The sequence below is a fragment of the Dreissena polymorpha genome, chromosome 13, assembly GCF_020536995.1.
Source record: "Dreissena polymorpha isolate Duluth1 chromosome 13, UMN_Dpol_1.0, whole genome shotgun sequence".
Classification (NCBI taxonomy): Eukaryota; Metazoa; Mollusca; class Bivalvia; order Myida; family Dreissenidae; genus Dreissena; species Dreissena polymorpha.
This window is the reverse complement of record NC_068367.1, coordinates 64,344,402-64,356,449: the sequence shown is the minus strand read 5'-3', so window position 1 is coordinate 64,356,449 and position 12,048 is coordinate 64,344,402. Positions and strand designations below refer to the sequence as shown.

The 12,048-nt window shown below is 35.7% G+C and overlaps 3 protein-coding genes across 6 annotated transcripts in view; 1 reads left to right on the top strand and 2 right to left on the bottom strand.

Moving 5' to 3' along the window:
* Positions 1–12,048, top strand: part of LOC127855585 (probable thiopurine S-methyltransferase) — a 288,200-nt gene that overhangs the window by 12,374 nt on the left and 263,778 nt on the right. For 3 of the 4 annotated variants that reach the window (XM_052391325.1, XM_052391323.1, XM_052391324.1), the window contains exons 2-5: positions 5,680–5,812; positions 7,249–7,341; positions 10,869–10,998; positions 11,673–11,728. The exons of the other annotated variant lie outside the window; for it this stretch is intronic. In XM_052391325.1, the coding sequence (XP_052247285.1) occupies positions 5,680–5,812; positions 7,249–7,341; positions 10,869–10,998; positions 11,673–11,728 (412 nt within the window). The remainder of the gene's footprint in view (positions 1–5,679; positions 5,813–7,248; positions 7,342–10,868; positions 10,999–11,672; positions 11,729–12,048) is intronic. 4 annotated transcript variants of the gene reach the window in all.
* The window catches only part of LOC127855577 (uncharacterized), a 185,454-nt gene that overhangs the window by 119,756 nt on the left and 53,650 nt on the right, over positions 1–12,048 (bottom strand). The gene's annotated exons all lie outside the window — the stretch shown is intronic.
* Positions 1–12,048, bottom strand: part of LOC127855578 (uncharacterized) — a 246,130-nt gene that overhangs the window by 211,212 nt on the left and 22,870 nt on the right. The gene's annotated exons all lie outside the window — the stretch shown is intronic.

Here is a 12,048-nt window from a genome sequence, read left to right as displayed (position 1 = left end):
CAGCAGCAGCAGCAGTAGCAGAAGCAGTAGCAGTAGAAGTAGTAGTAGTAGTAGTAGTAGTAGTAGTAGTAGTAGTAGTAGTAGTAGTAGTAGTAGTAGTAGTAGAAGTAGTAGTAGAAGAAGAAGAAGAAGAAGAAGAAGAAGAAGAAGAAAAAAAAAGAAGAAGCAAAAAGAAGAAGAAGAAGAAGAAGAGGAGGAGGAAAAAGAAGAAGACGAAGGAGAAGAAGAAGAAGAAGTAGAAGAGGAAGTAGTAGTTTTTGAGGTAGTAGTAGTAGTTATAGTGACTAAATAACATGTAAGTAGAATTAAGGTCATTTATGAAGTTGCTGTTGCCCTAAAGCTAATAATGACAGCTGCGTCATCTACTGCTGCTTTTAATTATGATGCTGGAAAGATGAGAACAACTATCACTATTCCTTAAAATATTAGACAAGTTATTTTTATCAAACGCCCTTGTGGCACTTAGTGCAGGAGAAGTGGATGTTTTGAAGGCGTGTTTGTAGATTTATCAGAGTAATCATTTATTTGCTCAGTTCACGATTCGGTATCATTCATCAAAAAGGACACTCATACGGGGTGAATGATTTCCAATCTTCATTTCGTTCACACGCACCAATCGACGAAAAAGGTTAATCGACAGAGAAAGGTAGAGCGTGTTAAAGCAGAATATCAACGCGGAAATAAACTAAGAGTCGGCTAAATAATTTTTAATACCAACTCACTTCCGCTGTAGAAAATACATTAAATTACGGCCTTTAAAACGTGATTGAATTTAAAGTCCTAAAAGGAACCAACGCTTAGTATTAAGTAAGTATAATCGAAAGATTAACATGACTGTTTCAAAGTCATTAATAAACGTTCATCTACCAACTTAGAGCCTAACGTCTCAAAAGACGAGTATGTCCATTGATTACTTTGTAAAAACTATTATCATAATGTGTGCAAATATAGACTCATTGAAATATTAATGGAAAAAGTGCTTTGCGTATATACCCATTACATGTGAAATTTTATTTGTTTTGCGCGTGTATTTTACTCAAATTCACACCGTCCATTATTACTTTATATAGATTAGCACAATTATATCTAGTAGTGCGATAGTAGAAGTATTAGACGATTTTACCGATGTTTTCCGTATTACAAATAAACAAAGCTAGTACACGATTATTACGTTTTATTTTCTTGATAAAAAGGTTGTTTTTTTATAAATGACAATACAATTTAATACATGTGCATATCTGGCCGAATATTATATTTCGACAACATATACATGATTGACTTTCTTTTGGAGATCCATGAAAAACTGTTTGAAAATTGTGAGTTTAATAGTCATTTACACAAGCCTTTAAAAAACAACGGAGGCATTCCCGATTCAATATCAGGTGAGAAACTTTGGTACACCTCAGTATGTCTTTTATTTATGCGAAGTGAACATTTGTCTAAAAAATCATGAGAATACATGCAACACATACATTAAACATTAAAAAGTATTATTAAAATTAGGGTCACCTAGTTAGAAAATCAAAAGCAAATTATAAGGGTTTAAACCGGTCGATTACCAGCCTCTATCCACGCTTATGCATTATCTATTCCAAAAAGTATTACGTGTAAATAAACATTAACCTCAAATCATCGCCATTCAAAAAACAGTTAATCATTCAGCAAGTCGTTCGAAGCCATTGATCGATCTATCTAACAATGTTAAAGAGTTATGTTAATGTCAGCGCAATATTCGATGTGAATTATTATTCCCCGCCAGAGGCGGAGGGATATTGTTTTGGCGTTGTCCGTCCCTCCGTCCGGCTGTCCGTCCGTCCGTCCGGCACTTTTGTGTCCGGAGCCATATCTTGGAAGTGCTTTGGCGGATTTCATTGAAACTTGGTATGAGTATATATATGCATAAGAGGATGATGCACGCCAAATGGCATTGTATACCATCTGTTAAAAACAGAGTTATGGCCCTTTGTATCTTGAAAAAATGCTTTTTACTATAGGCACTTTTGTGTCCGGAGCCATATCTTGGAAGTGCTTTGGCGGATTTCATTGAAACTTCGTATGAGTATATATATGCATAAGAGGATGATGCACGCCATATGGCATTGTATACCATCTGTTAAAAACAGAGTTATGGCCCTTTGTATCTTGAAAAAATGCTTTTTACTTTAGGCACTTTTGTGTCCTATGCCATATCTTGGAAGTGCTTTGGCAGATTTCATTGAAACTTGGTACGAGTATATATCCCCCGCCAGAGGCGGAGGGATATTGTTTTGGCGTTGTCCGGTTGTCCGTCCGGTTGTCCGTCTGTCTGTCACTTTTGTGTCCGGAGCCATATCTTGGAAGTGCTTTTGCGGATTTCATTGAAACTTGGTATGAGTATATATATTGATAATAGGATGATGCACGCCAAATGGCATTGTACACCATCTGATAATAACAGAGTTATGGCCCTTTGTATCTTCAACAAAATGCTTTTTAGTGTCAAATATAACACTTTTGTGCCCAGAAGTATATAGGTGGGGAATATCAATTCAACGAATTTGCTTGTTTTTATCACATTGATCGATCTACCTAACAATGTTAAAGAGTTATGGTAATGTCAGTGCAATATTCGATGTGAATTATTTATATCACATTGTAAGGATTTCCAACAACATGAATACTCATGCATGTTCCTAATATGTCCGTTGCATCTGAAAGTGGTACGAAGTTTCTAAATTATACACAGCGTCCTAATTTTATTACAGAAGCGTCCTTTTTTGATTAACCCATTTAGCCTAGTGGACTCCCCCATCCTTCGTAATTGGATCAATTTATTTCCCAAATTAGGGATGTCTAGTATATTTATTTCTATAGTTAGGATATTTCTTACAGAAATTCCTTTAAGCAAACAGCGCAGACCCTGATGAGACGCCGCATCATGCGTCGTCTCATCTTGGTCTACGCTGTTTGCCAAGGCCTTTTTTTCTAGACGCTGGGCATAAATGGGTAAATGAACATTTCTTTTTATTTTTGTTTATTGTTTTGTGCTACATACATTGAATATTAAAAGAATGCATAAAAAATATGTTGCATATACACACGTCTGATAGTTACAATTTGATTATATATAATAATAGTAAATGATATACAGGCAACTTTTAAAAGTGTTCACGTGTTGAATACCGATTATTTCGAAACTATCAAAAAAAAAATTTCATGCAAATGGTCAAAACGAGATTGCTGAAGGAGCTTGCAAAAATATACCATTAGTTTTACAGTTTCCCCCATCAGAAGCAATGTCAAAATGGCTATTGCAGCATGCATAAAGCCAGAACTCGCAGTCTGTTCAGGTTTTATGCTGTTTGCTGCTCATCAATTTCTTAAAGTTGAAATGAAGCATTAAAAACTTGATTGTAGTAAAGAATATTTATATAATTCAATTAGATTTTCTATGGGACTACAAACCATTAAAGTGCTTTCATAAGGGGTAAAGGGTTAAAGGGACCGTCAACCGCGATTGACGAAAAAAGTTCTAAAATACCGTATGTTTAACAATTATTTTTACATTGATTAAAATATCACGACTGGTATATTACATACATAACATATATTAGTGTTCGTGTGTCGTATGAATAGATATCGTTGCAGGGAATTAAAATTATCCGTAAAACAAAATTGTGTCTTTGTGACGTATGAACGAATCTGCACTAAAACTAAATTTAGATTCACATCGTATATGCATGATATACATGCTGGCGAATTCAACTGTACAGACATTTTCAACTTCAGAATTAAATATCTGGCTTATTTCGCATTTGTTGACACATGTTCTTCTTAACTTTTATTTTAATTTATATTGAAATATATGTATAATAAGTTTTTACATATTTTATATAAATTCATAAATATTTCACAAAATCGTATAATCTCGCTTAAGAATAAGCTAGTGAATATGGGCATTGATAGCATCGTTCGGTATATGCAGATTCTAATTGGAAGTATTGAAATTCTTTTAAAAGTCGTATTCCCATAAACGCGGCGACAAAATGATACTATCAGTGTTGAAAATGGCAATTTATAGCGAAACATAATAACAAAGTTTCATGTTGACGCTTGCTGCACAAAACATAAACGTAATCATAAATTTTCAACATTAAAAATGTCTATAAATATATTTGAAATATCAGTGACATTTCGAAAAAGAAGATGAAATAATAAATTGAATATCTTAAATGTCGATGTATTATGTCAATATGAAATCTAAGTTAGTATCATAGTGACAATGCACAAATAAAATGCGCTGTCATAAATATGTTCCGCGTCTATGACTTTGAAAATATTATTCCGATTTAATCCTTAACACTGCGTAGGTCTTTTTCATACGGGCTAATGAGGGTGAAATTTTTACTCCGCCTTTAAAAACTGTGATTCTTTTTATTTTAAATGTTTGAAGTTAAAAAAATTCTCTGAATGTGAAGCCCACATGCGAATTCAATTCAAAAGGTTTTCTATTCAATTTAAAGTTAACACTCTGCAAATATTATTAAATATTTTTGTCAATGTCATAATACTTAAATGCATGGTGTGCGTGTCGGACACAGAACTTTGGGTTATATTGGGTCTGATTTTTGTTTCAAATGAACACATTTCGTCCTGGTTTTCGTCCAGGGTTATGTATTTAGATGGGACAAGCATTGAGTATTTTTAAAACTTTGATTAGCTTTTTTTGGGAGGGGGGTGCGGGGCACGAAAACGGTTTGTGTACTTAAAAACTAAAAATTGTGCGTATGTTAGATATATTAATCAATAAAATACAGAGGTAATTAATTATTATCAAGTAACTTAAGCTTGAAGTATATTTTACTCAAAAAAAGCCAGTGCCTTTTTAATCCAGATGCCTTATCGATTTCTTATGATAATTTTGGTGATGATAAAATTATTGATTAAACAAAAAATAAAAGTGAAGGGAACTAGTTTTTACAAGGAATTTTTAAAGAATTTTGTAGAACACACTGTTTTAGGTGTCAAATATTTAAATTGTAAACCATTTATTTATTTATTTTATTTTATTTTATTATTTTGGGGGGGGGGGCGGTTAAGGGGACCGCAAAAAAACTGATTAAATTGCATGTCGATGTGGATGCCGCTCGAAATAGTATTCTGTTGTTGTTTTTTTAAGAAAACAAAGTATGATACAAGAAATAAAACAGTTGTGCATGTTATTGGAGGAATCTAGGCATCCTTCTGTCCTCGTTGAAATTATAGCACGGGATTTCAAGCAAGACTGATAATGACATTACATAAAATTGATTGTGGAAACAGACAACATTTGAGTCTTGTCCGGATTCAGTTATCAATGTGAATGTAAGTATGGCCATTCGCATATTATGAAAAGGAACGGTCCGGTGTTATAGTAAGTCTGGAGTTCGTGTAGCGACATCGGAGATACCGAAGTCAATGCCCACCCAGGGAACGTTCGAAGACTTTTGTTTGCCAGGAAACGTTATCGATAGTGTGTTCATATTCTTTAGACTTTAAGTGCAATCGAGTTAAAATATATAGGCCATAAATAATGGTATGGTGCGGTAGGGTTCAGTACAATACGGTCCGGTACAGCACAGTACGGTATGAAATGGTTACGTCTTGTGTAGTACAAACTAGACATTATTTTATATAAGACTGTGTTTACTTTTTCTTCAGACGGCGTCGGTGCCCCCAACCGAAAGTTGAACCAATTCGGCGACTATGAGGACGTCACGAACATGTCGGTGGACGACTGGGACTATCGCTGGTCCCTTAACCAGACTAAGTTTCACATGCCCAAAGTGCATCCGTACGTAACCCTGGTGTTTTTGTTGTAATTACTTGTAACACTTTTTATGGTTATCGCCTTGACAACGTGACAAAGTGTGTTTATCGGGAACATCATTAAATGATCTTCAACGTTCTTATTTAAAATGCTATCATATCCAAACAATATTCGATGTAGTAAGTGTGCTTTTAATTACCTGTCTGATTGCGCATGCATATCGCGCATAAATATGGCATTACGCATGTACTGGTATATCGCGCATACATACGACATTACGCATGTATATCGCGCATACATATTGCATTGCGCATGCATATCGCGTATACATATGGCATTGCGCATGTATATCGCGCATACATATGGCATTACGCATGTATATCGCGCATACATATGGTATTGCGCATCCATATCGCGTATACATATGGCATTGCGCATGTATATCGCGCATACATATGGCATTACGCATGTATATCGCGCATACATATGGTATTGCGCATGCATATCGCGTATACATATGGCATTACGCATGTACTAGTATATCGCGCATACATACGGCATTACGCATGTATATCGCGCATACATATGGCATTGCGCATGCATATCGCGTATACATATGGCATTACGCATGTATATCGCGCATACATATGGCATTACGCATTTATGTCGCGCATACATATGGCATTGCACATGCATATCTCGTATACATATGGCATTGCGCATGTATATGGAGCATACATATGGCATTACGCATGTATATCGCGCATACATATGGCATTGCGCATGCATATCGCGTATACATATGGCATTGCACATGAATATAGAGCATACCTATGGCATTGCGCATGCTTCTGACACAAATCTGACAAGAAATACCGAACAAGGCGAATTAAATAATGAGCTAGTAGATTTTCAGGGTGAATGCAATGGATTTGAAATTGCCTGCGTTTGACCAATCTGAACAGGTCTATGTCCATGTCGTAAACGCACAATGCTGTCCGATAGCATATTAACATGCACTATAAATGTTTTGTGCAAATATACAATGTATATTGAAAGTTGTTCAAATAAACGTGGACCGATGCACATAAAAAACAATAAGCTTATCTATGTTCCTTTTTGTGTTTACTAACTGTTTGTAAAACTGTCCTTCAACAGTTGTTTTTGTTGCAATTACTTTACTGAGAATGTTTGTGCAAAGATGCATGGTTGGAAAAATATACGAATATGTAACATACAACGAAATAAGAGGACGATAATAATCATATAATAATTGTTTTGTTTCTTCTTCTTTTGGTTCTGGCAATTGTGATAGGGATTGTAATGATGAGAAACATTTTGTTGATAATGTCATTTCTTGAATATTGATATGAATATTGTAATTATGATGATGGTGGTCTTGGTTACGACGATGGCGATGATGATGATGCGTTTTGTTGTGTATGTTGTTTTTTTTTCAGAATGCTCCAGAAGTATATAGACAAGCTTCTTAACGGGAAGAACCGACAGACTGTGTTCGTCGCTCTTTGTGGAAAGACGCTAGACATGAAATGGTAAGACTTTTAAGAACTTATTCACAAAAATGTACGTCAAACCGTGCCATTAAAGAAGTCGTCAAATCATGCACTTTGCCGCGATGGATCAGATATGTCGTGTGACTCGTATCGTGTTTGGTACCGTCTATGGGGAAACACACGTACATCAACTGTAAGGAAAAACATTTGTTCGAAATTCATCAGCAAACAATAGTGTCGAGTTTATGAAAGACTTGTTGACAATGAAATGAATATAATTCCATACGTTATATAAGCGAAGTGGTAAGTGCTCACTGATAAGTTGTTTTACTGCTTTAAAAATGCATTTAATTTTTTCGCACGATGTACAATTAGACGGGTTCCAGGTTCCGCATTTTTTGTGTCTTTGAGTCTTGTTTTTAAAAAAACTGGGCTTAATGCATGTGTGTAAAGTGTCGTCCAAGATAAGCCTGTGCAGTCCGCACCGGCTAATAAGGGACGACACTTTCCGCCTTAATTGGATTTTTGCTGAGAAGAGACTTCATTTAAACGGAAAATGTCATAAAAGCGAAAAGTGTCGTCCCTGAATAGCCTGTGCCGACTGCACAGGCTAATCCGGGACGACACTTTACGCACATGCATTATGTTCAGTTTTCTCAGAACACGACTCATTAAATGAAAATAACAAGTTCTATTACGAAAACGTTTAGCACAGTCATGTTAGTTTTGCACTGTCATCGTCTTACTACACTGGGGCATTTGAAATACTATTTTAAACACTTCGTTAAATGCACGCGCTAGAGAAGACAAGTTGACTTACTCTCTTAATTGCGAGCGAATCCCGGCTGTACTACTCGCCACTGCCTTTTAATGCACTAATAAATAAACTATTGTACAGAGCCGCGCTAAATTTCAAAAGGTTTTCGTTAAACACGTCGCATAGTGGGTCTAAATTCTAATCCCCCCTAAATCGGTCATATATTTGTATAGAATCTGTCTTGTTTATTTTCGTTTATCTGCAGGCAAGTGATATTCATGAATAAATACAACATGGGCGCTGTTTGCTCTTCACTGCCGCTAGCACAGGGGGTAAAACCGTGGTCCGAAATTCATAATGTAAACCCATTTTGATAATTATACGTTGCATTGCTTTGACTTATATCGCCGAAACATTGTAACGCTAATGTCGCAACGTGGCATTGACGCTCCACAAATTGCTCAAAGTTGACTTTTTTCCCTGTCGTTCAGCCTTCTTGTGCCATGTGGTGGCATAAAGACGCCAAGCTATGAAAAAAGGTGCTTTCGTTGATATTTCGCTGACGTGTGCATCATTTCATCTACTCGCATCCATGGGGTACAAGTAGACAAGCTCGTTATTTAATGCGAAGTGCAATTCTGAATTTCCAACAAAATCGAAATACTGCTGCAGTCTTTCACAAGATGCATATACGCATTGATACGAACATATGATATATACGCATTGATACGAACAGCAAACTATCAACACATTACGAAATTCGATGTACATTGCATAAACATACCACATTTTATTTCTAATAAAATAGCGCATATTGAGTGTTATGCGTTTGGTAGTCCAAACCTGACGAATACCGGAATATTAACAGGACATTAACATCATAACCAATGCATTAACAATGTAACAACGGCATACTTATTTATCTTAGTTTATAATGAAAATACTTTCATTCAATACATGTACATGAGTATGTCGTGACTCAGAATGTTTGATTAGCGTTTTGAGATGACAAAAAACTGTCAATTTACTTGTACATAAATATAAGCCGCGTTCTGAGAAAACTGGGCTTAATGCATGTGCGCATAGGCAAATCAGGGATTAAAGGAAGTATCTTCAAAAATCCAATTTAGGCGAAAAGTATCGTCCCTGACTAGCCTGTGCGGACTGCACAGGCAAATCTGGGACGCAGCTGTACGCAAATGAATTATGCACAGTTTTCTCAGAACAATGCTCATATGAAAAAGGCGAGATATATCTTCTCGTGCATATGCGTCTCTTAGTTTGAAAATTGACTCAATAAGTGTTGTCCGACTTCCTTTTTCTTCTTAAATTGTGTGTACAAAGAGACAGGGCTTCACGGATTGAACTCCGAGAGTTTGGAGTCTTAAATTATAAATTATAAAACAATTCAATTGGAATTAAATTCATATTAATGACATGAAAGTCAGAATTTAATATAGTTTAGTCTGATAGCGTTTTCAATTACTGCTATTTATATAGAGAATAATAGGTTAGTGTTGATTATAGATCAGGTTTATCGTGCGAGGCTTAGAAAACAAAAAGCACGAGCCTTGGCGAGTGCTTTTTCGTTTTCGTGCCGAGCATGATAAACCTGATCTAAAATCAACACTAATCTTTTATTCTATTTATCACACTTTTTATTTTGTAAACCTTTTTGTTTAAACAAAATTAGTTTGACTGGATAATTTCGCTGGATTTATGACGTCATTTCGTCGAAATATTGACGTCATTTCCTGCCGTTGACTATAGATGATATTAAATCAACGGGGCTTTAATCAACCGAATTCGCTGTAAAAGTGGGATAAATATCGATACCTTACTCTCTACTCAACAGCACAGCCAACGGTATATGGATGTGGCAATGAAACTATTTCAACAAAAAATTCTTAAGTGGGATACATAAGTGTTACTTAGCCTTATAAATGCAACCTGCATATCCTTGGACATGTTTAATGGGTTCCTTTGTCTAGTGTTAACACACTGGCGCCGGAACTAAAACGTCGTAGGTTGAATTCCCCGATCAATCTTAGCTTACTGACTCGCGTTAACCTTGGTTAACCCATTTATGCCTAGCGTCTAGAAAAAAAGACCTTGGCAAACAGCGTAGACCCAGATGGGACGCCGCATGATGCGGCGTGTCATCAGGGTTTACTTTGTTTGCTTAAAGGAATTTCTGTAAAAAATATTCTTAAAATAGAAATACACATGTAAATATACAAGACATCCCTAATTTTGGAAATAAATTGATTCAATTTAGAAGGTTGGTAGAGTCCACTAGGCATAACTGGGTTAACAAGTCTTCTGGGGTGGTGTATGAAAAATCTCGAGAAATCCAGGATCAATCGTTAAAAAACAAAACACACGGAATCGTTCGCATTTCGGTGGCGTATATGGCATGTTTGGTTCAACAACATCCACACAGAATAGAATATTTAATATACTGGGGGAGCCCAACCTGTGACCCGTGTCCACGACTTTCACAACACTGTGTACTCTATCAGCTACGTGTACATGTATTTCTAACATTTTGAATGCATAAAATGCACGCATTTTCATGACGTTATTGAAATTCTTTTCGTGGCGTAACTTTATTTTTACTTAATTTATTCGTTTAATGTTTAAATTGTGGGTTAAATGCAAAATACTAAATAAATGTAGATTAATCATCACATATCCTTATTATGTCCACATGGGTCGTTCCTCGACAAATAAGTGACGTCACTTATTATTATGAGTAAGTTTAAGTTTAAGGTCTATTAAAATCAATCGCCCTGTTTCCGCCTGACAGGTTACTGGATCAAGGTCACGAGGTGGTGGGTAATGACTGTGTGGACAGCGCGTGCCGCCAGTTCTTTGAGGAGAACAACATCCCGTACACCTCTCATCCGCTAGATGGCGTGGATGGGGCGCTCTTTACCGTACGTCATACATCACAGTTATGCGTACACGATGCGCGCTGATGTTTCTATTAACACATATATATATATATATATATATATATATATATATATATATATATATGATACACACGGTTATACAATTTCAGTCCAATTTGTAAATGCATAAAGGAAACCAACGTTCAAAGCTTAATCACGAAAAAGTATACACTGTATCTTCAGTTACAAAAATATCAGCTATAAATGTTGGAGTAATATAATTGATTTAACTTTTGTTTTATCATTGGTTTGTGAGACAAGAAAACATGTGACGCCCTAATGCACGGCGATGAAAATACGATATAATACTCATTACCGTCGTGGATTGTATTGCTACACATGAGAACTTCGTACTGGCCAATATGTTCCGATAAACTGGCGTTTTTGTGAAGAATAGTTTATAACATGTTTAGACACCATGCTTTAATGCCACCGATATTATATGTATTATCCCGTTTAAAAAAAAACGTATGTCCGTAAACGATAATTTTATAATATATGTCCATAAATATTGATTAAACGTGATTCACCAATTGTGTAATTTAACAAAAATTGAGATAAAATATTGAATAGTTTGAAATGATTCCTTGAACAGTCAATTGCAAATTAACTTCTTAATATTTACCAAATTTAAACACGGTGAATATTGTTTGCAGGCAACAGATGGTTCATCTATCAAGCTTTACAGATGCGATTGTTTTGAGCTACCAAAGTAAGTAGGGCGTACGACGCCAAGCTTCATTAGTACGCCTTCCTTTAAACGTCAGTGGCGTCTTTTAATGCAGTTAAATTTCGTTCAATTTGTTTAAACGGGAAGTGTCGTCCCAGATTAGCCTGTGCAGTCTGCACACTTTACGCACATGCATTAAACCCCCTTTTCACAGAGCACGGCTCAATTCATTTCATCAGGTACATGGTTATAATGAAAAGTATGTGTTTCAAAATAATTGTTCCCGATTATGTTTCTTCTATTTAATAAAGTAAATGTTATTTGACTTCATTCGGTCATTTTAATTTATGACAACCCATGTG